This window comes from Rhea pennata, chromosome 6 (genome assembly GCF_028389875.1).
Source record: "Rhea pennata isolate bPtePen1 chromosome 6, bPtePen1.pri, whole genome shotgun sequence".
Lineage (NCBI taxonomy): Eukaryota > Metazoa > Chordata > Aves > Rheiformes > Rheidae > Rhea > Rhea pennata.
This window is the reverse complement of record NC_084668.1, coordinates 17,984,331-18,008,877: the sequence shown is the minus strand read 5'-3', so window position 1 is coordinate 18,008,877 and position 24,547 is coordinate 17,984,331. Positions and strand designations below refer to the sequence as shown.

The window sequence follows — 24,547 nt, the reverse complement described above, 5'->3', positions numbered from 1 at the left end:
TAGGGGGGGTGGGCCAGGCCCTGGGTCATTGTTGTGGGGGGAGCAGTGGGCATCTCCCTGGGGTGCCAGGGGTTTTGTGATGCCAGAATGACCCCGTGAGCCCTCCCAGGGGGAGCCAGGTGCTGCCTCCGGGCTGTCCCCCCCGGGCCTGGAGGGCTGGGCCAGGCGCCCTGAGCCCCTGCCCTGTGTGGGGCCCGGGCCGGCAGCGCTGCCCCCGTGGGCGGGAGCCGTGTGAGGGTGTGTCCTGCTGCTCGTGGCCGATTGGTCAGCTCCTGAGGGGCGTGGCCCGCGCTCTAGCCAGTCCGGCTGCAGGGCTGGACAGGGGCTGGAGGCGATTGGCACCGCCCCCGCCGGCGCGGTGACACACCCACGGGGAGGGGGCGTGGCTCGCCCTCCGTGGGGGCTGCGATTGGCCCGACCGTTGAGCTCTCCCGGCGGCGCGCGGCGCCATTGGCCGCTCCGTGCAGGAGCGAGCGGGGCAGAGCCCGGGGGGGCGGGCAGAGGGGCGCGGCTCGGGCTCGGATTGGCCGGCGTGCCGGGGGCGCGGCGCCATTGGCGGGAGGCGGCGCGGGGCGGGGCGGGGCGCGGCCGGCGGCGGCGGCGGGGGCGCGGCCGGCGGTGCGCCATGGTGCGGCCGTGAGCGGAGCATGGGGCGGCGGCTGCTCCGGGCGCTCCTCTGCCTCCTCCTCGTGGCCGGCCGCGGGCTGCTGCGGGCCGGCGGCGCCGCCACCGCCGCCGCCACGCACGGTGAGCCGGGGCGGTGGGACCGGCGGCCCCAGGAGTGGGGACCCGCCGGCGGCGGCAGTCCCGGGGACGGGGAGGGCCCGCGGGGCGGGGCGGGCCGGGTGGTCCTAGCGGTGGGTGGTGCCGCGCCGCTCGCTCGGTGCCCCCGGAGGGCTGGGGCTGGGGGTCGCCCTCCCGGGGAGCGGTGCCGGGGGTGTCCCGGCGGAGGGGGGCTCGCGCCGTCGGGGCGATGCTGTCACCGCTGTCGTGGACGTCTGTCACGGCGCGCGTCACGGAGCCGCAGGCCCGGCCCCCGGCTGCGAGCGGGCGAGGGCCTCCCGGCGGCGGCACCGCGCTGTGCGTCACCGGCCCCGGCCCCTCTGCCGGCCGCGGGGGCGGCCCGGCCCGGGGGCGCCTCCCCCCGCTCGCCCGAGCTCTGCAGAGCCGCGGCCCGCGGTGCTGGCCCCGGGGCACCGGCCGGGTGGAACGATGCCGCGGCCCCCGGGGGACCCGGCCTGGTCGGGCAAGCCTGGGGCTGCCGGAGGGGTGGCGGGCCGGACCCCGAGGGGGGCTCCCCCGGGACCCCGGCGCCCTGCGGGTGCCCGCTGTCGCCCGGTGCGCGAGGGCTCGCCGGTGCGGCCGTGGGGTCCGTCTTGCTGGGCCGGCTGGTGCCTGCCCCGGAGCCGGCGCGGCAGCAGCGCTGCGGCCCCCCGCCGGCCGCTGACTCACGGCCGGGGCCGCTGCCCTGCGCCGGCCCCGCGCGGGGACCCCGGAGGGGACGGGCGCGCCGCGGGGCCGCCGGCCCGCAGCGCCCGGGCCAGCCCAGCGCGGCGGGCGCCCCTCGCTCGAGGACGGCGGGACGGGGAGGGCTGCGGGGGCTCCGTCCGCTCTGCCCCGGGGCCGCGCCGCCGCCGCGAGGAGCCGGCGGGCCCGGAGCGATGCGGCCGAGCCCGGCCCGGGGGCGCTGCTGCTGCCGGGCGGCTCCCAGCTGCGCCGCTCCAGCACCGCGGACAGCGCCCGCCGCCGCCCGGCCCGGCCCGGCCCGGGCGCCCCGCGGCGCCGGCCGGCGCCTCCTGCCCCGCTGCAGAGCAGGGGGTGGGGGGCGGGGGGTGCCCTTGGCTCCCCACCTTGGATATCAGCCCCCACCCCTCGGCTGTCACCCGTGGACGGCGGTATCCTGCGCCCCCCGCGGGCTGGGATCGCCCCTGCCCCCGGGAGGGAGCTGCGGCGGTGCTGACCCTATTTCGGAGTGGGGGGGTCCATCCCCACTTGCCCCCTTCCCCTGCGGTGGCTCGGCGGGCCCCTCCCTCCCCTCCCCCCCAGTTGTTTTCTCGTTCCTTCCTCGCCATCCGGGGCTGAGTCATCGCCTGCTGCCGTCTTGCTGCTGATGGGCTTGGACCGAGATGCTGGGGGGGGGGGGGGGAAGAAGGGGGAAGCCGCCCCCTGCCCAGGTGCTGCCCCCTGAAGGGGGTGGGGAGAACCCCCCCTCAGCTGCACGTATGATTTGGGGTCCCCCTTGCAGGGACAGTGGTCACCCCTTATCAAGGTACAGGGCTGTGCCCCTGCCATGTAGTGCTATGTGTGGGAGGTCTTGCAGGTCTCTGCTCCCCACAGACTTCCCTTCCTAACTGCCTGTACCTAAGAAAACTCCAGGCTCTTTCCCTCCTCCCTAAGGCTGGAGAGCAAGCTTAGCAGTGTCCCCTTCCTGGCTTTGGGGAGGAGGGAAGCTTGCACAGAGGCCCTGCCCTGGGCTATCTGGCTTTGGCCCCCTAGTTCATATTGCTCCCCCCCCCCGGCACTTACTGAAGTGTATAGGTCACCAAGCAGCATGCCTGTCCTGCTGGGGATTCCCAAACCCCACTGAGGACACCCTTGCAGACTGCTCTGGCCGTGCTGTGCTGAGCTGACTGTGCTGGGTCTGTCTGTCCTTCCCAGGCTGCCTGTTTGACCGGAGGCTGTGCTCCCCCCAGGAGGTGTGTGTGCAGGGTAAGTGGCTGGCGGGGGATCCCTCGTTTCTGCCCATTTCGAGTTAGTGTGAGGGAGTGCCTTGCATGGGAGCTCGAGGCGCAATGGGGGGGGTCATGTCAGGAGAGAGATGGGGCTGGGCCCGGTGCCCCTTGGACCCTCTGGTGTTCAGTTGTCCCGCCCTGTGCCTGCCCCACTGCCTCCACTCTCTTGCAGATGGGCTGTTCGGGCAGTGCCAGGTGGGCTCCGTGCAGGACAGGCCCTACTTCCAGGTCACCTCGCCCGTGCTGCAGCGCCTGCAGGATGTCCTGCGGCATCTTATGGCACAAGGTGAAGGGGGAAGCAGGGGGTGGGGGTCACTGATCCCGTGGGGAGAGTGTGTCAGGCAGCACTGCCTAGAGGCACTAGTAGAAGCAGGACCTTTGGGGTCCTGCTGGCCCCAGAGGCCAGGATGGGATGACATAAGGGTGGATCCAGCTGATCCTGGGAGGAGCAAGACAGGGTCAGGACAAAGCAGGTTATGGGGCACAGGATCAGGGCAACTGGATACCAGAAGAGCATCCTGTGCGCTCTCCCCGCAGTACCCAGGCCCCTCCATATCTAACAGGTCCCCTCCTGTGTTAGGGCTGTCGTGGCAGGATGGCATCACGCAGTACGTGATCTCTCAGGAGATGGAGCGTATCCCTCGCCTCCGCCCACCGCCCTCGCTGGAGCCCGCAGCCAGGGACAGGTAGGGCTGCTTCATCCTTCAGGAGAAGCAGCCAGGACCCTCCCCACAGCTGGGCTGAGGATGTTGTGTGGTCCCCCCACCAAGACCCCCTTCCTGCTAGGCAGGGTTTCAACCCCCAACTGAGACTGGGGTGGGGGGACCTCCCTTTTGGCCCAGCTCTGGGGCCAGGATCCCATGCTGCTGCCCCAGGCCTGGGTGAGTAGCAGTGGCCCCGTACACAGGTGAGTCACCTCAGTGCTGTTTGCCTCTGAGGTTCCTGCCTCTTCGCGGCTCCCCCCGGAGAGCCCTGCACCCCGCAGACCCTGGCCTGCCAGCAGCTCAGCATCTGGGGCAGCCCCCACCGCTGCTGCCTTCTGCCCTGGTGCAGCGGTACCTGGAGCACCTCCTGTTGCCCCCACCACCCCAGCTGGGCTATGAGGAAACCCTGCTGCATCCCTACTCCTACCACAAGGTAAGCAAGCGATGGAGGTGAGCCTCTCTCCCAGCCGAGTGCAGTGAGAGAGAGACAGATGGGCAGGAGAGCTCCTGCAATCCCAGTGCCCTTGTTTTCCCTGGGCTGGAGGTGTCCCTGGTGTCTCCAGGCCCTGGGGGGCACACTGGGATGGGGCGGATGGGGCCCTGGGGGGTTTGACCCAAAGACAGGGCAGTTCTGTGTTTTATTTGCAGTTTGGCTACCAGGATGGTGCTCACCAGCTCCCCAGCAGCTCAGCCAGGCAGAGCCCCGAGACTGCTGCGCTGCTGGGCCGGGTCCCTGCCCAGGCTTTTTTGGGGGCTGGCCCCGTACCCTCCTATGGCAGGCAGCCGGGAACGGACGGGGGGCATCTCTTCCAGGACTTGGGTATACTCTCCCTGCCCAGAGAGAAGGCCGGCCGCCCGGACCACACCAGCACCAGGCTCCAGCACGGCTCCCAGCTCCCTGATGACTTCAGGGATGTGGAAAAACCATCAGCCCTGGCTGCCCAGCCAGCCCCTGCAGAGACAGGTAGCGTGTCCTTCAGCCAGGCACCAGCCCTCATCCCCATCCTGTCCCCGCAGCCATGCTGCTCGTGATTCAGGCTCTCTCCCCGACGTATCCCCCTGGACCCCAGCACAGACCTGCCCCAGGTCCTGCTTCCCGAGCCTGTGACCCCTGTGCAGATGCAGGGCTCGACCTGATACTGTGTCCTCTCGCAGACGCTGCCCTGAAGAGGCTGGCCTCTGTCCTGGCCAGCTATGGCCTGGGGCTGCCGGAGCTGAGCCCCCAGCACCTGAACAGCCTCTCCACCCTCCTGCAGCTGCTCCAGGGCCCTGGTGAGTGGGGCACAAGGGGCGGGCCAGGCAGGGGGCTCACAGCCTTTGGCTCCCGCACACCGTGTTTTGGAGTTGGGGGGTTTGCCTCTCCTTGGAGCTGCCTCCCAGGGCAGACCTCGCGTGAACGCTCTCTCTTTCCTTCCCAGGTGCCCCTGGCCCTGAGGCACCCCCTGCAAAGCGGGTAAGTTTGCATCCACATGGTGCTGGAGGTGGTGCTGTGCAGCAGGTGGGAGGCCTGTGTGCACAGGGAAGGGGGGTGCAGCCCCTCAGGGCTCCTTATGGGTCACAGCTCCTCCCTTCTGCTCCCTTCAGGTGACAGAGGGGGACATGCAGCATGGAGAGGAGCCAGAGCCCCCTTCCTCCACAGTGCCTCCCCCTGAAATCCCAGCCAGCAGCTCCTCAGCGGAGGGGCCGTGGGGCAGGGCAGGACACACGCCAGCCCCCCAGGCAAAGCTGCAGCAGGGGCACGGTGGGGATGTGCTTAGCCCTGAGAAGCTAGTCAGGGTGGAGAAGAAGAGCTACACCGAGGCAAAGGACACTGGGGAGCAACGGGGCGTGCGGCCAGCCGACGAGTACGGCTACATCGTCACGGACCAGAAGTGAGAGCCGGGGGTCGGGTGAGGCAGCGTGTGTCTGCCTGTGTGTGTGTGTGTGTGTGTGTGTGTGTGTGTGTGTGCGTAGGGGCTGTATCCCCTCTCCAGCCCCAGGTCCAGCAGCTCGTGGCTCTCCTGCACTCCAACAAAGCCTGTTTGATTCTCCAGTGGGGTCAGCTCCCCCCATGCGCTTTTTACCACCGGCCTTTTGATCCTCCTGCCATGCGAGGGGAGGGCAGAGGGGTCACTGCTAGAAGTGGCTGCAGCTTGATCATGCTGCTCTGTCTGTTGTCTGACCCCCAAATCTCCCTCTCTCAGCCCAAGATAAGACTAGTTCATCGTTGCAGGCTAGGACAGGCTCAGACTTAGTGCTGCAGTCTCCATGCCAGAGGAACGTGTGCACAACCCCTTCTGTGCATGCTTGTGTGCAGGTCAGCTCACCGCCCCCCCCCACTATAAGCTCCGTGCTCCCCCAGCTCTGCTTTACCTGCTACCCCCTGCACACCCCTCCAGCACCTCGTGATGCCCTCCAGCCAGCACAGCACTCACAGCAGGGCCGGGGCTCCCCTGAACCTGCCTGGACCCCTTCCCCGGGCCGGGGGACTGCGCTTCCCCTCTCACCTCCGCAGCTGGTTCCTCAGCCTGTCTCTGCTCCCTGCAGGCCACTGGGGCTGGCTGCCGGCGTGCGGCTGCTGGAGGTCCTCGCGAAGCGTGTGCACCTCTCCACCGCCAGCTTCATCAACATCAGGTGAGGGCAGTGGGGACGGCATGCAGGAGGCTGTGATTGCAGCCCTGTGCCGCGCAGCTCTGGGCTCCCGCCCGCGGCCGCCTCCCCGGGCGAGGGCGCAGAGGGACCGGGCTGTGGCGGGGTGGGCGCAGGGTCTGCAGTCCCTGGTCTCACACCGTGTCCCTCCGACAGCGTTGTGGGCCCCGCGCTCACCTTCCGCATCCGGCAGAACCCCCAGAACCTCTCACTGGCAGACGTGGCCAGCCGGGCCGGTGAGTAGGGCTTGGGATGGGGGTCCCCCAGTCCTGCCCCCAGCTGCGGGGCACCCCTTCCCGGGCCCCGGGAGGAGAACAGCGCTGGGAGGGCAGGGCTCCCTGCGTACATCCCTGGGCCGGCTGGCTGACCTGGAGACCTGGCGTGGGGTTGGCTGCTGTCAGGGGGCCCAGGGGTATCCCTTAGCTCAATCTCAGTGGGTTTCCCCCAGCCTGCTCTGGGAGGGCTGGGGACCTCTCGCATCTCTTAGTCAGAGGGATGCTTCCCCCCTCCCCTCTCCCCTGTCTGCAGAGCGAGTGAAGGCAGAGCTGGAGGCAGAGCTGGGCCTGAAGATTGTGCAAACGGGAGTGGGACAGGTAAGAGCAAGGCAGCCCCATCCCTCAGGGATGAAATACAGCATGTGCCTGGGGCAGCTGGGGACAAGTCTGAGTGTGCTGTGGTTCAGGAATGCATCCAGGAAGCACGCTGCGTCCAAGCCCCTCGGGCGCGGGGGTCTTCATGAGCAAACTGTCTCTGTGGGTCTTGGGCAGCTGTGGAGCAGAGGGCTCTGGGCAGCTTTCAGGCTGGAGATGGGCCCCACGTGAGACTGCAATGGGGGCTGCCATTTTGGGGACAGGCTGTGATTATTTGGGGTGGGTTGGAGCAGGACTGCACATGGGGCTGTCCAATGACACCTTCTACCCACCGGTGTGATGCTACACAGCCTGGATGCCTGTAGGCCCAGGGCTCTTGGTTGTGCTTTAAAAAACAAGCGAAAAACCTCTGCAGGGTTTAAAGCCAGATTGGGAGATGTTGCTTGGAGGCTTTCCCCTCTATCCAAGATCAGGGGGCAATGGGAGCATGGGGTGCTGCAGGCTGCACCCCCCAGGCCTCATTTCTGCACTCTGCTCCCTCCAGCCTGTGCGTCCTGCTCTAGCCAAGGCCTGGGCGACCCTGGCTTGTGCCCCAAGTGCCCTGAGACTGCGACTCAGCAGGAAAACTGCCATTCCCTGCTGGGGAACGGCAAAGCAGCCGATGCAGGGATGCAGTGGGAGCCATCTGCTCTGAGAGGGCTCTCCTGGGCCCCCAGGAGCCGTCTCGCAGGAGGGGGACCAGAGCCTGGGGGCCATGGACAGGGGATCCAGGCTTGCTCACGTGTCCCCGTTGTGGAGGGGATGCAGTGCCAGTGTGAGGCTTGAACAGAGGGTGCAGCACACCCCGCTCCAGATACCCATTTCCCACCCTCCCTGCCCCATGGCATTACCCTTGGGCAGGGAGGAGAGAAGCAGGGACCCTGGAGGGGGGAGGTCAGGCAGAAGGGGTTGCCTGGCCACAGAGGCAACCTGTCTCCGTCAGGAACATGCGGAGCATCGCTATGGCAACGCCTCTTGATGTGACAAATGGTAGGAGCTGGGAGAGATGACGGAGGGGAGCTCCGGGAGATGACAGAGCAGGCACTTAGAGGACCCTGAAGCAGCTTTGTCAGCCCTCTTCTGAGCAGACTTCTCTAGCCCGGACTAGCTTGTACCTGTCCATGTTCCCCCTGCTCCAAACCCAGTGGGACCAGGGAAAGATCTGGGGAGGGAGGATGTAGAGATAAGGGCTGCAGCTGGATCCTGCCTCGGTATCTCTCAGCCGCTCAAGGCAGGAGGGAGGTGTCCAAAATGGGGCTGTTTGCATCAGGCGTACTGCAGCTGAGATGCGGGTAATTTCCTTGGGGGGCGGTGGTGGAGGGGCAGGGTCTGACTAGCAAAAAGCCATGGACGCCCCCACCATGATCCTTTCTGCAGCACCATGATCCTCCTGCACACCTTGCACAGGATCAGGGTGCTGAGAGCCGTCGGCTGCATGGAACCTGTCCTTGCTGCTCCTTTGGAGAGGGGCTGTGGATGCCTGGGGCTTCTCTGGCAAACCATCCTCCAGGGTGGGGGGACAGCAGGGCCCAGATAAGCCTTGGGAGGTCTCTTTTGTTCCCCCAGCCCTGCTGATGTCGCCAGCCCTTCTGGCACCTCCAGGGCCACAGAGGTGTTTCTGTGTGGGGTGCCATGGGGCAGCGGGGACATGCTAGCCTCTGCCTGGTCTCTCCAGGGGCTTCCTGCCCCGGCTGGCTTTGTGCTGAGGGATGGAGCTGGTGGGTACCCCAGCATGCCTCCCCTACGCTGTCAGACGTGATGCACATGGAGAGAGACACAAGGGAGGCCTTTCCAGGCATGGCAGAGGAGCTGGGCCAGAGGAGCAGGGTGACTTCGGAGACGTGGGCAGGGCACAGCCACCTCCCCATGTCTCCACGCTATCCCTTGGACAGAGGGTGTCCTGCTGGTGCCCCAGGCTGGACTTCTCGCCTGTGTGGCTTTTGGATCGGTCTCGTGTGTTGTCCCTGGGCAGGTTTGCCCCAGCGGTTCATGCCGGCAGTGTGTTGCGGTCCGGGGCCTCCTGCCCCTGTGCGGGAGCTGTGTCTAGGGTGATGCTGGCAGAGCGGGGAGTCTTTGGTGCCTGGCTTTGGGCAGTGCCAGGGCTGCAGGGAAGTCGGGAGGCACCGGAGCTCCGTGGTCTCTGGGATGCAGAACCCCAGGGCAGGACAAAATGATGAGCCGTGGCTGTGACGTGCCACTGCTGGGGGACTGCAGCGCTCCTGCTCCTGCTTTGGGAGAGGGGCTGCCGGGAGCAGGGTGTCTGACGGCAGCAGGTCCTCGCCGGGGCCAGCCGCGTCCCAGCCAGTGTGGGTGACGCGCTGCTGGGCAGGGGGCCGTGACGCAGACAGCGAGGACCTGCCCCGAGGCGGGGGCATCCCCACACAGGGTGGGCGATGACGATGATGATGACGAGGCCGATGATGATGACGCAGCATCCCCTGGTAACCTCATCGGGCCTGCGGCCAATGGGAGGCCGTCACGATGAGGTAATGCATGGCTCTGGCGCCTCATTGGGCAGGAGCGGGCTCGGTGGTGGGGCTGCCCCCCACATCCCTGCGGCTGCCCCCAGGCTGGCCTGGCTGGGGGGCCCGCAGGGGCTGAGGGTGCCATCCTGCCCACCAGCTGCTCCGGAGCTGGGGCAGAGCCCTCCGGCAGCTCAGCCCTGCAGGGTCTCATCCAGTGATGAGGCTCAGCACCCTCCTGTCCCGGCGTAGGAGCATGCATGGATCGGGCCCTGTTGCTTCCCCAGCCGAGGAGGGAGCTGAGGACGCTGATGGGGACAATCCACAGCCCCGTGGGGGCCGGCCCGGCCTGTGGGGCTGGGATGGCGCCAGCCCTCCGGCAGTGCTGGCCTGCCCCAGAGCGGCTGCAGCAAGCTGGGCCGGGCGGTGGTCCCGGAGGGGAGAGGGTGCAGCGGGCGCATGTCCCGTCGAGCAGGGACGTGCTGCAGCACCCCTCGGTGACAGAGCATGGGGAGGCGCAAAGCCTGTGTCCTGCGGAGAGGCAGCCCCTTTGGGGAAGACCCCCCAGGAGCTGCCCTGATCCCCCGTGCTTCGGGCGGGGGTCTGGGCCACGCTGCGAGGGCAGCGGGTGCCGCGGGGAGCTCGCCGCCTCCCTGCCGCCAGCGTGCACAGCCGGGCTGGGCTGCGAGCCCCGACAGGTGCTGGGGGACGGAGGGCTGCCGGCGACACGGGGTGAAAGCACAGGGCAGAAATGCACTGGTGCGGGGGTCCCAGCTGACCTTAGGCAGGTGGGGGGCTTGGCCAGGCCCTAGTCCAGCTGGGGCTCCAAGGGGCCCGTGCCTGCTCTGCCCCAGGAAAGGGGCAGCCTGGGCTGGGGGTGCCCTGGGAGGCAGCCCGGGGCGCTGGGAAGTGCCGGATGCTGCCACCTGGCCTTGGCGAAGCCACCTGTACCCCTGCAGCCCTGGGTGTCCTTGCTCTGGTTTAGCTTCAAACAACCCCAAGTGTGGTGCAGAATGGGGTGCCCCCCCCCCCCCCGGAGCTGCCTGGTGTGTCCGGGCCCTTCCCTAGGACCCCCCGCCCGGAGCCCCCACCCCAGCGGGGTGGCATAGCCCCATTGGCATGGTAATGCCCCCCCTTGGGTACCCTGCTGTGAAGGAGGATGGAGCCGTGCCCGTTTCCACGGTGATCTCCAGATGCTCTGCTCCCCCCCGCCTCCCCCAAAACGCAGATGTCCCAGCTAACCCTTGCTCCGCTCTGCCCCCAGCGAAACGAGGCTGCCGCCTACCCGCACCCCTCGCGCTTCGCGGACAGCTTCCACTCGGTGCTGCTCACCTTCCTCGCGCTGGCCTGCGTGGCGGGCGTCACCATCGCGGCGGCCGCCGCCGTCTGCCTGCGGCACCACGCCAAGCAGCGGGAGAAGGAGCGCCTGGCCGCCCTGGGGCCCGAGGGCGCAGCCGACAGCACCCTCGAGTACCAGGTAGGTGCCCGCCGGCGCGCGGCGAGGGGGCGGCGAGGGGCCCGGCGCTGGCGCGGCTCAGGCGCCTGGCCGTGGTCCCCAGGAGCTGTGCCGCCAGCACATGGCTGCCAAGTCGCTGTTCGGCCGCGCGGAGCCCGCCGCGGCGGCGGCGCCGGCGGAGACCTCGCGGGTCAGCAGCGTCTCGTCCCAGTTCAGCGACGCCCCGCAGCCCAGCCCCAGCTCGCACAGCAGCACGCCGTCCTGGTGCGAGGAGCCCGTGCAGTCCAACATGGACATCTCCACGGGACACATGATCCTGGTGAGGCACCCCCGGCGCGGAGGCAGCCCCTCGCCCCGGCCTCCCGCCGCAGCCCGGCTCCCGGGTGACCCCGCGCCTCTCCCCCCGCCAGGCGTACATGGAGGATCACCTCCGCAACCGCGACCGGCTGGCCAAGGAGTGGCAGGCGCTGTGCGCCTACCAAGCCGAGCCCAACGTCTGCTCTGTCGCCCAAAGCGAAGCCAACTTGAAGAAGAACCGCAACCCGGACTACGTGCCCTGTGAGCACCCCCGCCGCCCTGCCCGAGGCAGCTGCCCCTAGCGAGGGGGCCGTGCGGGGCTGCAGCAGGGCAGCTTGGCCCCCGGCTGGACCTGGAGCACGGTGGAGGCTCTGCTCCGGCTGGGCCCCGGGAGCTCGCAGCCGCCCTCGGGAGCTCACAACCCTCCCGGGCTCTGTTTCCCCAGATGACCACGTGCGGATCAAGCTGAAAGCAGAGAGCAACCCGTCCCGCAGCGACTTCATCAACGCCAGCCCTATCGTGAGTGCTCAGCTCCAGATCCTGCTGCTCCGCGTGCCCAGACCCAGCCTGGCACCCCTCCTCTCCGAGCTGGAGCCAGGCCCAGCTCCTGGCGCTCCCCCCGGCCCCCTGTCCTGAGAGCACGTACAGCCTGATCCCCTTCCTTCCTGCTCCAGATTGAGCACGACCCACGGATGCCAGCTTACATCGCCACGCAGGGGCCGCTGTCCCACACCATCGCTGACTTCTGGCAGGTGAGCCCAGCACGGGACAGGGTGCCACCCTGGCGCTGGGACTCCTGCACTGCTCCAGCCTGGTGGGTGGGGGTCCTGCCTGCCCACCGCGGCGTGCCCTGGCCCTGTGCCTGCTCCGCCGGGCCCTGGGAGCTCGGCCGGCCCGCTCGCCCCGCGCCGGCCCGGAGGGCGCCCCACGCTGACAGCCCCGGGGCCGTGCTCGCAGATGGTGTGGGAGCACGGCTGCACCGTCATCGTCATGCTGAGCCCGCTGGCCGAGGACAGCGTCAAGCAGTGTGACCGCTACTGGCCGGACGAGGGCTCCTCTCTGTACCACATCTACGAGGCAAGTGCGGGCGGGCGGCTGGTAGCCCGGGCCAGGGGCCGGCCGCAGCTGACCCGGGCTCCCTCTGGCAGGTGAACCTGGTCTCCGAGCACATCTGGTGCGAGGATTTCCTGGTGCGCAGCTTCTACCTGAAGAACGTGCAGTCGCAGGAGACCCGCACCCTGACGCAGTTCCACTTCCTCAGCTGGCCGGCCGAGGGCATCCCCGCCGCCACCCGGCCCCTCCTCGACTTCCGCAGGTGAGCGCCCGCGACCCGCGCTGCCGCCCCGGCGCCCGAGCTCTGCCTGCAGCCAGGCGGGCTCCCGCCGGGGCCCTCGGGGTGCCTGGGGCCCGGGCACCCTGCTTTTAGGGCACGGAGGGGGGAAGGGGGGGGTCTCCGAGCACCCAGCGCCCCTCTTCGCCCCGCTCACGCTCGCTCGCTCTCTCTCGCAGCTGCCGGCGTCATTTTTGTGATTTGCAGCTAGTAATCTGGCTCCAGTTGCATAGTCACAAAAGTGATCGTTGGCAGCCGTGCCTGCTGCGTGGAGCGCGCCGGAGCCGCGCCAGCCGGCCGGGGCCGCGTCCTCCCCCCGCCCCCGGGCGCCCTCTCCGCGCTGGGCTCCCCTGCCCCAGGGCCTGGCGCTGCCCCTGCGCCGGGGCGGCCTGGCGCGAGGAGGGGGGCTGCCGGAGCGAGGAGAGGGGCTGCCGGAGCGGGGGGCCTGCTGCCTGGCGGGGGGGCCGCCTGCGCAGCCACGCCGCGCGCCCCGGGGCTCACCTGCTCCCTCCTGTCCTTGCAGGAAGGTGAACAAGTGCTACCGGGGCCGCTCCTGCCCTATCATCGTGCACTGCAGGTACAGCATGGGGGGCGCTGGGGGGGGGGGGGGGGGGGCTGCAGGGCAGCGGGCCACGGCCCCCGGCCCGGCCTCCTGTGCCCCCAGCCCCCTCCAAGCACCCGTGCCTTGCAGCGACGGCGCCGGCAGGACTGGGACCTACATCCTCGTGGACATGGTCCTGAACCGCATGGCCAAAGGTGAGCTGGCGCACGTGCGCTGGGCCCCCCCCGGCCCCTGCCCCGGCGCCCGCCTCCAGCCCTGACCCCCGTCCCGCTCCGCCCTAGGCGTGAAGGAGATAGACATAGCCGCGACGCTGGAGCACATCCGAGACCAGCGGCCCGGCATGGTGCAGACCAAGGTACCGGCCCGGCTGGGGGCCGCCCTCCCCCTCCTCCCCCCCCAGGACGCCTGGGCCCCGCCGGCAGCAGCGGTGCGGCAGGGGCCCCCACGCTTGCGCTCTCCTCCCCCAGGACCAGTTTGAGTTTGCACTGACTGCCGTGGCCGAGGAAGTGAACGCCATCCTGAAGGCTCTGCCGCAGTGACGGCGCGGGCCCCTGTCCTCCCGTCCGGTCTTGTCCGTCCGTCCCCCCCACCCCGGCTTCGCGCGCTCTCCTGGCCCCGCCGCGGGGCTGCTCGCCCCGTGCCACGCTCGCTGTGCTGCTGGCTCTGCCCCCCGTCCCTCCCCAGGCGCCACTGCCCCTCTCGTGGGGGGCAGCCCCGCTGCGTGCACGCGCGCGTGCGGCCGTGCACGCCGCAGCTCCCCCCCTGCAACGGCGGCAGGGGCGGCCTCCCTCCGCCCCCCCACCGAGGGGGACCGGGCTGTGGTGGTGGCTCCCCCCTGGCTGCCCTGCACGTGTCCCTGTACCCCCTTCGTGGGGGGGTGCACGTGCAGGGCAGCCTCGGCCTAGCCGTGCCGCCCCCTCCATGTCACCCCGGCCTTGTCACTCGAGCAGAAGAGAAATTTCTAGAGAAATATAATTTTGTATCTTGATGTGAATAAAGTTCTCGTGTCGCGTTTGTGCAGCTGCAGCCAGGCCTGGCCTCTGTCTGTGCAGGGACCCTGGGGGGGGGGGGCTTGGCCAGCGGCGCCCCACCGTGTCCCCCAGCCCCGCTGCCATCCCCGTGGGAGCACAGCCCCTGCACCGTCCCGCAGGCTCAGCCCCCCGTGAGCCCCCCGCCTTGGGCCCAGAGACACCCCGCATGCGGCAGCTACTGCAAACGGGTTTATTGACCGCTGGCAGCAGAGGGGCTGGAGGGCAGCGGGAAGGGTGGGCCGTGCCCGGCATCGCTGCCCACCACCAGCCTCCCCCTCGCGCCCACCCAGCCCTCCTGCCACCAGCACCCCGTGCCCCTCCGCCGCAGGGGCTAACAGCAGCTATCGGGGCTAAGCTACAACACCCCCCTCTCCCACCCCCCGGCCCCTCCAAGCCCCCGGCCCCCTCCGCCTCCCCCAGCACCTGGGGGTGCCCGGGGCACACTTGCTCGCCACCCCCCGAGCCCGTGGGCATCGCGCCGCCGTGAGGTCTGTCCCTCCCACCCCGTGGAGGCAGAGGGAGCCGGGGACAGGAGGGGGGCGGTGGGGGTGGCCGTGCAGGGACAAAGCGGAGTCCTGGCTCGGAGAGCCTCCGTGGGCGAGCGGGTGTGTGCGGGTCCCCCGGGCGCAGCAGCCTCAGAACACACCTGGGGAGACAAGCAGAGGGGGGGGACACAACACATCCCGTGAAACCGAGCGCCAGGCCGGGGGGGGCCCCTCGGCCCAGCACCCACGAGGGAGGCAGTGGAGGAAGGTCCAGGAGTAGGAGGAGGAGCGCCAAGGCGCAGCGCAACGCAGCAGCTGGCTGGCCCCTACCTGCAGGCAGGGCTGAGCCCTCATCTCACGCCTGAGCCCAGGGGCAAAGGGACAGCGCCTGTCCCTGCCCCACAGCTGGCCCCACGCAGGCAATGGCCAAGGCGGAAACAGCCAGGGGTCCAAGGAAACCGCGGCCAAAGCCGGAGGCGCAAATGCCCTGCAAGCATCGCCAAGGGTCACTGCCGCAGGAAGCGGTGGGGCTGGGAGAGACAGCGCCCCCAGCCAAGCGGGGTGACAGTGCCCTGCAGGGTGCTCGAGCGACCCCCCCCCCCCATTACCTGGAGGGGAGGCAGCGGGGAAGGCAGGCAGGGTCTGCGGCAGGAGGGATGGAGGAGGAGGGGGTGGAGGCAGGAGCAATGGCATCCGGATGGGAGAGAGAGACACAAGGCACCAAGCAGCATCCAGGCACGCCACCCTCCTTGCAGGGCCGGGCGGGGGGGGGCTGCCCCCAGCCCCCCGGAGCCGGCAGGGAGAGACGAGCACACAGGGGACCCTGCACCGCCGCGGCAGCTCTACGCCCATCCTGCCGTCCCCAGCAGCCCGGGGGCTGCATGGGGCAGGGGGTGCCCTCCCGCTTCCCCCACAGGGCAGCGCCAGGCTCTGCCTGCCCCCAGCAAGTGGCAAAACTGGCAGAAAAGGGGCTAAGAGCCATGGAGATCCCCCAGCGCAGGCAAGGACAGGCCAGCTGAGCACTGCAGGTGCCCACCGTCCAGCCAGCCCCCCTGCCGTGGTGCAGCTGACCCTGGCAGTCTCTCCCTGTGCCAGGGTCCCTCCAGCCCCCCACAGAGGGGCAAAGGGGCAGGGCAGGGAGAGCCAAGTCCTTTGCTGGGGGCAGCAGGAGCCCAGGCAGCGAGGGGGCAACGGGTCCCCACTCTGGCCTGATTGCCCCTATCCTTCCCGTGCCCCACAGAGGCTGAGCAGCTGCCCCCAGCGCCCTGCTCCGGGGGATACAGCCCCGGCCCCCAGCGTCACGCTCATAGCAGGTGGCAGTGCCACTGCTTTGGCTTGGGGGTGGGTTCGTGCCCTGGTGCGAGGGGGCTGCCAGCCCCAGGCGGCTCCGGCTCCTGCCCACCCCGGGGACCACGGGCTCTGCCGGCAGGAGGGCCCGGGCTGCTCGCCGGCGCCGGCGGGGCACCTCGCTGCGGGGCACGGGGGCCCTGCGCACCTGCTCGGTGGTGCCCCGCCGCCTCCATCTCGGAGAGGCTGTAGGCCATGGCCAGCTGCAAGTCCTCATCCTCGTCCTCGCTGTCTGTGTAGAGGCAGACGGGTGAGGAGCTCTGGGGTCGGTGTGGGGCGGGCGCTGGGGACGAGGGTGGCCACCGGCTCTGAAGGGCTTGCTGCTCCCGGCGGCTCAGCTCCAGCCCCAGCGCCATGTCGTCGGGGACGCCTGTGGGGAGAGGGGACAACAGCAGAGGTGTGAGCACGAGGCTGCAGGGGAGATGCTGGCCTTTGATCCTAGGTGTGGGCAACAGCCCCTGTACCCCCACCTCATCTCAGTCCCCTTCCTGGGAAATGCCACAAGCACGGGACTACGCAGAGCTACTCGCTTCACTGCGGCCACCAGGCTCGGGGTTGGGACAGATGTCCTGTCCCTTCCAGCTCTGCACAGTGTCTGCACCAGACGCTAGTGACACCTCCTGCTGGCCCCCCAGGCAGAGCCCCAAGCCAGGGCCGATCGCCCCCAAACCAAGCGGGGAGGCAGTGCCTCACAGCCACCCCAAAGGAGCTGAGCTGGGCTCCCCAAAGGCAAGGGGCGCCGGGAGGCGGCACAGCCAGCCCCGCACAGGACGCTCGGAGGGCTGCGGTGCTGCTTCTCACCATTGATGTGGATTGACTTCAGCTCCCCGTCCTCCTCCACTTCCACCCGCTCCTGCCCATTCTCGATAATCCTGCAGATAGACAGACAGACAGACAGATATCAGCCAGAGCATCACAGCGAGGAGCTGCAGCCCAGCGGGCCGTGTAGCCCCATCTGCTGACCAAGGCGAGCTATAGCAGGTGAAATCCCTGAAGGGAGGCGCAGCCCATGCTGGGGCAGAGCTGGCCCTAGCTTGCAGGGTCCCTCCTGCCCTACCCAGCCTAGCAGGGAGGAAGAGGCAGCCCGGGACTGACCACCCCCCATGGGGGAGGAAGTGAGATGACAGCGCAGGGCTCCAGCATGGGGACCAGAGGGACAGATGGGCAAGATCCAGCCTGGTGCTCTGCTCCTCTGCAGCGGTTCCCAGTGCTGGGGCCTGCTGTTTCGGCCGCAGCACTGTGCTGCCTCTCACCTCTTCGTGGTGATGCGCTTGCCATTAACGAAAGTGGTGGAGGTGGAGACGGAACGAAAGCCCAGGCCAGCATCAGCTCCAGAGCCAAAGGATGAGGCAAAGAAATCTGGAGAACAGGACAAAGTCAGTGCTCAGATCCTGCAGCCCTCCAGGCCCGGGGTGAGAGGAAGGCAGGGGACAGACCAAGCGCAGATATTACACAGGTCTGAACAGCATGAGGGACCTGAGCAAGGCTGGTCCAGCTGAGGGCATGAAAGGCTGTGACTGCCTGGCAGCTCTGGGTAGCGGGTGCAGCCGTCTGGGACTGCTACACAGGGCAGGAACAGGCAACATTTCCTACCTGAGGATCCTGGGAAGGGAGAAAAGAAGTGGCCTGATCCATGGTGCCGGGGACCAGGTCCTCGCAGGTCAGAAAAGGGCAGCATCTCGTCTGGAAGGCAGAGATGATAGTGTCAAACACCATCCATATGGCTCCCTGAGAGGCACCGCAGCCCTCAGTCCCAGCTCAGGCCCACGGGCTGGTGAGCCCAGGGCAGGGAGCTCGCCGCGGGGCTGGCTCCCGAACCACAGCGGGCTATGTTAACATGTTAACAGTGCGCCCCATCCCCCCACTCCGTGGCTGCCCCAAGGACCACAGAATTGCCCCAGAACCAGCCCCCTCCTGCTCCGCACGCACCGAAGAAGTCAGCGAAGGGGTCTCGCCCACCGAAGAACTCCCGGAAGACATCATGAGCACTGCGGAAGGTGAAGGTGAATTCAGGGGCCCCAGCACCGGCCCTGGACCCTCCTGGCCCTGATGGAGGGAAGAAGCGCGGAGTTAAACAGTGTCCCAGGTGGGAACCCCCAAAAGAGCCCCTGGGCAAGGCAGAGAGTTCTGTACACGCAAGAGACACAGACCCACCCCAGGGTCTTCATCACACAGCACTCTGTCTGGAGACACATTAATTCTCCTGTGGCCTGATGTCTAGCCCACTCACCTGTACCCATGAGGCCATCTTTGCCATAGCGGTCGTAGACATCACGCTTTTGCTCTGCAAGAAGAAGACATGGACGCTATGGGAAAGCCAAGTACCATATGTGGTACCTAAACTGGAGGCACGGGCAGGAAGCAACAACATTCCTCCCAGCAAGAGGAGGGGGAGAACAGTGGGGAGGGAGAGGAGGAGGGTGGCACAACCACCTGCTGCTCCTGTGCCTTTCCCAAAGGCCCAGCTCCCACAGTCAGGGCACTGGGCACGGCCGAGCTCGCCCCAGCTGGACGACATCGGCTTGGGAGGCTGTGCAGCACCACAGCATCTCTCACTCATAAGAGCCTTCTTGGAGGACCTGTGAGGAGGTAATCAAGCCCTACACACTGAGCAGCAAAGCTGGAGACATCCGCTACCTCCCAGGCACACGGGCTCTCGCACAGTCCGTGGACACCACCCAGATGAGCACAGCAGCCGGACATCCTGGGGTGTCAGGCTCAGGAGGGGACGGGGACATGTGAGACAGGACAGCACCACGGGCTCTTACTGTCCGACAGCACTTCATAGGCCTCGGCGATCTCCTTGAATTTCTGCTCAGCATATTCCTTGTTGTCAGGGTTTTTATCTGGGTGCCATTTCAGCGCTGCCTTCCTGTACCTGCACAGCCCAGACAGATGGACAGTCAGCAACGGGCACACAGCAGCCCTCAGGAGGTGAAGACCTCCCAGGGCAGCCAGTGCTCCCTACTGAGCACACAGCTCTTGCCAGGGGCTCACCTCCGGCTCCAACAGGCAGGGGCACCTCTGAGTCCATTCCACCCACCACAGAGGTTCACGCCGACCCCCCAAGCCATGGTGCTGACCTGTGCAAGCACAGCAGCACCTCGCACCCAACACAGTAGTCCCCGCTGGCAAGCGGACGGAGGGCCCTCCATTTCTGACTTCTCCAGCATCTCCCCAGCTAGCAGTTCATTTCTGATGTTTCTCTGATTTACCACATCTCTCTCAAAAGCACGGCCCCAGAGCCGGCCAAAGCATCCTGGCATCATCCCAGTAACAGCGTGTATGCAGAGAGACAGACTCGCTGATCCTGACTTCCCTACAGAACCGCAGCAGGGTCTTGCAGGGTTGCCCAAACCAAAACCTTCCTGCAGGGCCTCCTCTCACGCGTAGAGGTTCCTGCATGCAACACTGGCTGCGTTTCCTATTCCCATAGTTACACTTCCTTGCATCTGACTGCACTGCAATGCACTTCACTGGACCGAGCCCAGCTCGCCAGGCAGTGCAGATGCCCTGTGTTCCTGCCACTCTGCTCATCACTCGCTGATACTCATGGTCACCATGAGTTTGCAGATGCTTCACACTTGCTTCCAGATCACTGAGCTGGGCCAGGCCTCCAGCCAACACCCTTGTCCAGGTCAGCTCACATCACCCCATCATCCTGCTTTCTTCCATTGCCTGGACAGGAGCATCAGATCAACACGTGCTGCAACGTGGCTCAGCACCTGCAGTCTGACAGCCACCCAGCTCGCCCTCACCTACTCATCTCCTGGTTCTTCCCCATTCAGCCAGGTCAAATGGCCCAGCAGCCCGGGCACAGCTAATAAGAGTTCCCAGAGCCATGCCAGGCTCCACTTCTGTGGCATCCCAGGCACCCAGCAGGTATCTCGCCTGTGGCTTGACAAGCCCCATGCCACTTCGCCCAGGTCAGGCCTGAGGGCTGCGAGGTCTCCGGCTCCCCAGGGTGCTGTCACACACTGTTTCAAGCTGACTTCTGTCTCTCTGTCTGTTTTAGCCAGGTCAGGGATCTGGGTCACAGCACAGCTGTTGGCAAGGCAGGAACTTCCTAAACTGGTTCTGCCTTCAGAGCAAATATTTGTGGCATGATCCCATGTTGCAGGCTGTGCCCATCTCAGCTCCTGTGAAGAATTCGGTCTCTGACCACACTCATAGGTTTGCTCTGGAGCCTTCCTGGGTCTGCTGCACATGCATGTGCATGGACCAGGGGGTCTCGTGTTCCCCCTCACCGGCCCTCACAGTACAAACAGGTCTCCTGGGGGCAGGTGAACACAAGACAGCCCTTTCCTCCTCTTTGCAATTCACTGCGATAACTGAGGCTGCCTAGCTTCTATCATGCACCGAGTTTGCTAGGAATCCCCTCTCCAGCAGGGATCTCTCTGTCCCTTGCTCTGTCTCCCATCTCCCCTAGGCACAAGCCACCAGCTGGCACCTATTCTCCCTGGATGAAGCCTGTTTGCTCAGACACTGCACAAAACCCCAACGCTAATCACACAGTCCTCTTCCTCTGGCCACCGCTGGTAGAGAGTGAACCTAGCTGTGTGCCAGCATCCCTGAACCAGGGAGCTCCAGAGCCAGAACAGGATCTGACCAACCTGTTCCTGCTGGGGTCCATCCTATGGCTACTGTCACACTCATGTCACCAGGGCTTGCTGAAGAGCTGAGCTGCACGGGCATGGACATTGTGCCTGTGCTCTCTGCAGCCGGGATCCCTTACAACCTCCATCCCCTCTGCAGCCAGGCTCCCTCGCCCCTCCAGGAGCACCAAGTCTTCATCCACTCTGCAGGATGCCAGGCCAGGCGGTCCCATCTCCCCGTGGCAGCGGGTGGACGCATGGCACAGGACTCCTGCCAATGCCACAACATGGCGAGGAGGCATGCTGCTCCTCATCCTACGCGCTCAAGCCACTCCCCTCTGGCCAGCAGAGCCCCCCATGCATGTAGCCTCCCTCTGCCACCCCTTCGTCCTGTGGGAGGAGAGGGGACTCCTTCCAATGCTAGCAGGACCAGGAGAGCCAGCACTTCCTCCCACCTCTGCCCAAGCTGCTGCTGGGTCTCTGCTCAATCCCCCAGCTCCCATGCTCGTGCCAAGCCCCAGGCTGAGCACAGACCACGGATAAAGTGACCAAGCGCCCGAGAGAGGCCTTTGTGGGACAGCAGCAGCACAGAGAGGCCCAGCCCCACGCTAGCCTCTGTAAACACGCAGCACGAGACTGCGAAAACAGACAGAAACAAAGGGCAGATTGTCATCTCCGGAGCCGGGCCCTCTCCACACTGCCCAGTGGCAGCGTCCAGAAGGCAGCCTGAGTCTCCCTGTTGCTGGCACCACTGGGGTTCAGGCTGCTCTTTCCCCACAGGAGCAGCTGGCAGGCTCCAGAGGGGCTGAGCTGGGATGTGCAGACTTACGCCTTCTTGATGTCATCGGCAGTGGCATTTCGGCTCACACCCAGCGCTTCATAGTAGTCCACCATGACGCACGTCTGTCCCTCAAGTTCACTGGGGAGAGAAGGCAATGTCAGGGGTTCCTCAGACTTAAGCCAGGTAGCACAAGAGGGAAGAGCAAAGGCCTGCCTGGGATCACAGACGAGCTGTCCTCTCCTCCTGGGGAGTAACAACCACCCCACAGGTCCCCAAGACTGGCAATTCCCTTCAGCACCCAACTCCAGGCACAGCACGGCTCAGACTCTCCCACCACTCAGCCCAGCCACTTCGAAGCATACACAGCTCGAGCCTCTGCTGTTGCCACAGCACTACCTCGGCCAACTGCGTAACCTCGATAGCGCAAACCCGCCTTGGGCTAGCCCTGCCTCCTTGGCATCCCGGGGCGGGGGGGGGCAGGCATCCACCCCCATGGGGTGCCAGCAGGGACACCTACAAGGGATGAGCTCTCCTAGGGCCCGGGCAATAGCCAGGACAGTGGGATTTTCCGGAAGAGGCTCTGCCTCTCCCCACAGGGATTTTGTTCCGAGGTCCGCAGCCGTGCCCCCCAGGCTTGGGCTGCATCCGGGTGCAGGGAGGGGCGCAGGGCCTGCCCCCCCGCTCTCCTCCGCACCAGCACCCGCCTGGCCCCGCGCCGCTCCCAGCCCGCTCGTTCCCCACGAGCTGCTTTCGCTTCTGCCCCCAGCAGCCGGGGCGGGCGCCCGGGGCCCGGCCGGGAGGGTGCTGGGCCGCGGGGCCGCCCTGGGCCCCGCCGCGGCGCTAAGGCGCTTAGCGGCTCTCAGGCCGTAGCGGATTAGGGGCGGAGCGGGACAGGGACAGCGGCCCGGGGGGCACCCCGCGGCGCCGGGCCCCCGGGCGCGCCCTCCCGGGCGCCTCTCCCACGCTCGCGGGGCACCGGGGCCACCGCGGCGCCAGCCCGGTGCCCCCGGGCTCGGCCGCCCAGCTGCGGGCCGCCCGGCGCCGCGCGGCTGCTGGAAGTTTCTGGTTCTGCCGCCGCCGCCTCCCCCCGGCACCGGCCCTGGGCCGCGGCCAGCGGCTCCCGGCCGGCGCCGCCGGGCCGGAGCGCGGCGCCCGGGAAGGGCCCGGCCGTGGCACCGCGCCGCCCGCCCGCCCGGCCCGGGCCCACCTGGGCGCCGCAGCGGAGCCCTCCCGCCCCCCGCGCCGGCCGGGCCCGGGCCCACCTGGGCGCCGCAGCGGAGCCCTCCCGCCCCCCGCGCCGGCCGGGCCCGGGCCCACCTGGGCGCCGCAGCGGAGCCCTCCCGCCCCCCGCGCCGGCCGGGCCCGGGCCCACCTGGGCGCCGCAGCGGAGCCCTCCCGCCCCCCGCGCCGGCCGGGCCCGGGCCCACCTGGGTGCCGCAGCCGAGCCCTCCCGCCCGCATCGCGCCGGCCGGGCCCGGGCCCACCTGGGCGCCGCAGCCGAGCCCTCCCGCCCCCCGCGCCGGCCGGGCCCGGGCCCACCTGGGCGCCGCAGCCGAGCCCTCCCGCCCCCCGCGCCGGCCGGGCCCGGGCCCACCTGGGTGCCGCAGCCGAGCCCTCCCGCCCCCCGCGCCGGCCGGGCCCGGGCCCACCTGGGTGCCGCAGCCGAGCCCTCCCGCCCCCCGCGCCGGCCGGGCCCGGGCCCACCTGGGTGCCGCAGCCGAGCCCTCCCGCCCCCCGCGCCGGCCGGGCCCGGGCCCGGGCCCACCTGGGTGCCGCAGCCGAGCCCTCCCGCCCGCATCGCGCCGGCCGCCGCCGCCCCCGCCGCGCCGCCTGCAGGAGGGTCGCGCCGCCGCCGCCAGCCAACCGCTGCCCGCAGCCTCTGTGGCGTCACGGCCCGGCCCTGCGCTCCCGTGACGTCACAGGGCGCGCGGGGGGGGGGGGGAGAGGGTCGCGCCGGGCCCCGAGCCGGGTCCCGAGCCGGGCGGGCGGCCCCGGGGGCTCGCGCCGAGCGGGGCGCGTTGCGGGCTCGGCGCGTTGCGGGCTCGGCTCGGCTCGGCTCGGCTCGGCTCGGCGGCGCGCCGGACGCCCGGGCCGCGGTGCTGCGTAACGGGCCGGGCAGCGCGTGACTCAGCGCGCGGCGGGCGCCGCTTCCCGGCTGGTTCTGGCGGTGCCGGCGCGGCACGGCACGGCGCGGCACGGCGCGGCGCGGCCGTGGGGCGCCGCGGCGGGGGCAGCTCGCCGCGGGTTTCCAGCCACGGCGCGTTGGGCGGCCGCGGCGCTACGCCCGCCCCGCTGCCCTCGGTGGCGGCTCTCTCCCGGGCCCGACCAGGCCCCAGGCACCCCGCTTGCTGCCGTCCCCGGGGAGCCCTGGCCAAGAGCCCAAGTCTGGACTGTGGAGGCTCCCCCCGGGCACCACCGTGGTGGGGCACGGCAGGCCTCAGGGGGCCAGGAGCCTGGATGGGGCCAGTTGGTGGCCCAGGGGACAGCCATCATCTGGGGGCAGCAGGGCCTGAGCATTTACCCAACAAATCGCCGAGATGACTGTGTCTCCAGAAGACCTCATCAGCTCCGCAGAAAGCGTACCTGGAACCTGGGCCTCCAGTCCTGGCAGGAGAGAACGGACGCTCATCGCAGTCTCCTGCAGCAGGACCCTCGCAGGCAGCGAGGGCTGGAGCCTGTCCCTGCCGTAGCAGTCATGTGGGTCTCTGTTATCTGTGCAAGCAAGAGACAGCAAGGAGCAGGAAACCTTGTTCAAGAGTGTGGACCAGGCTCTCTGGGGCAGGTCTCCCTGGCCAGGGTGACTTCACTGGGTGCCAGCGGCTCTGATTTAGCCCTTCTGCCCTGCAGTGAAGGCCCCCCACTGGATGCACTGCTGGCCCTGGCTGGCCTGGGTTGGGCTAACATTGGCGCTAGATGGAGCCACAGGCTGGCTCACAGGGGACCCCATCCTGCTGGCTGGGAAGCTGGAGGAGATGCCACCAGGACCTATCTGGATGGAAAGCTCACCTTCCTTTCCCCAGCTTTTGCTGCTGACACAGGGAAAGAAGAGCTCAGAGCTCCTGGGTGTCAGCCCACTCCATCACCACCGGACAGAGAGGTCTCAGGGCTGGGGAAAGGAGAGGGAACCTGACATGCCAGCCTGGGATCCCAGGAGCTGGGAACCCCACAGCTGCTCACTTTGCAGTGTGTATGTCCTGCACCTCTGAGACCAGGGTATGCAGAGAGAAGGACTTAGGCCGTTCTAATGTCTTCACAGAGACCAGCTGCTTCCACACCTTACTGTGCTGATGACTAAAACATTCCTCTCATTTCCAAACTTCCTTCACTTATTGTTGGTTTAGCCACATTTGCTCTTGCACTACCTCTGCCTCTTGCTCCATTAGTTTTCCTCCTTCCCGGTGCTTTATCCCAGGTGTATATACAGCCAGTAAGCAGCATGCATCCTGCAGGGTGCCTTAGCTGTGCTGTCCTCACCACTGGGTGCAGGAGAGGCTCCACGGGCTGGGAG

General features: G+C 68.0%; 2 protein-coding genes across 7 annotated transcripts; one reads left to right on the top strand and one right to left on the bottom strand.

Annotated features, from left to right (window-relative positions):
• Nucleotides 1–673: 673 nt before the first annotated feature.
• Nucleotides 674–13,826, top strand: PTPRN (protein tyrosine phosphatase receptor type N). 2 transcript variants are annotated; one of them, XM_062579311.1, is made up of 23 exons: nt 674–747; nt 2,659–2,709; nt 2,905–3,018; nt 3,313–3,418; nt 3,671–3,869; nt 4,085–4,400; nt 4,592–4,708; nt 4,855–4,889; nt 5,021–5,307; nt 5,963–6,049; nt 6,221–6,300; nt 6,593–6,657; nt 10,420–10,632; nt 10,715–10,930; nt 11,022–11,169; nt 11,354–11,427; nt 11,583–11,660; nt 11,866–11,985; nt 12,057–12,223; nt 12,762–12,815; nt 12,930–12,994; nt 13,082–13,155; nt 13,268–13,826. In XM_062579311.1, exons 3-23 carry the CDS (start codon nt 3,009–3,011, stop codon nt 13,337–13,339), a joined length of 2,583 nt encoding a protein of 860 aa, XP_062435295.1. In that variant the 5' UTR covers nt 674–747; nt 2,659–2,709; nt 2,905–3,008; the 3' UTR covers nt 13,340–13,826. The 2 variants fall into 2 exon arrangements, with proteins under 2 accessions (XP_062435295.1, XP_062435296.1); XM_062579312.1 differs by lacking the exons at nt 674–747; nt 2,659–2,709 and having other exon boundaries at nt 2,940–3,018; nt 4,250–4,400.
• Nucleotides 13,827–14,007: 181 nt separating this feature from the next.
• Nucleotides 14,008–23,841, bottom strand: DNAJB2 (DnaJ heat shock protein family (Hsp40) member B2). Of its 5 annotated transcripts, none has more exons than XM_062579320.1 (10): nt 23,623–23,841; nt 21,088–21,177; nt 18,432–18,541; nt 17,894–17,947; nt 17,593–17,709; nt 17,257–17,346; nt 16,917–17,022; nt 16,465–16,535; nt 15,812–16,033; nt 14,008–14,477 (listed from the first exon to the last, which is right to left on the bottom strand). In XM_062579320.1, the coding sequence occupies exons 2-10, from the start codon at nt 21,150–21,152 to the stop codon at nt 14,467–14,469; spliced, it is 846 nt and encodes a 281-aa protein (XP_062435304.1). In that variant the 5' UTR covers nt 21,153–21,177; nt 23,623–23,841; the 3' UTR covers nt 14,008–14,466. The 5 variants fall into 5 exon arrangements, with proteins under 5 accessions (XP_062435304.1, XP_062435302.1, XP_062435305.1 ...); XM_062579318.1 differs by lacking the exon at nt 23,623–23,841 and adding an exon at nt 22,805–22,867; XM_062579321.1 differs by lacking the exon at nt 23,623–23,841 and adding an exon at nt 22,634–22,657.
• Nucleotides 23,842–24,547: the final 706 nt, after the last annotated feature.

Bases quoted from the DNA above. Each gene is read 5' to 3' on its own strand.
- DNAJB2 (XM_062579317.1), bottom strand. From the start codon at position 18,737: ATGGCTTGGGGGGTCGGCGTGAACCTCTGTGGTGGGTGGAATGGACTC. The intron at 17,710-17,893 runs GTGAGTGGGCTA...TCCCTCCATCAG, and splicing joins AGATGGCCTCATGGGTACAG to GGCCAGGAGGGTCCAGGGCC. The intron at 17,347-17,592 runs GTGCGTGCGGAG...TCTGCCTTCCAG, and splicing joins CCCCTTCGCTGACTTCTTCG to ACGAGATGCTGCCCTTTTCT.
- PTPRN (XM_062579311.1), top strand. The intron at 10,931-11,021 runs GTGAGGCACCCC...TCCCCCCGCCAG, and splicing joins CCACGGGACACATGATCCTG to GCGTACATGGAGGATCACCT. The intron at 11,170-11,353 runs GTGAGCACCCCC...CTGTTTCCCCAG, and splicing joins CAACCCGGACTACGTGCCCT to ATGACCACGTGCGGATCAAG.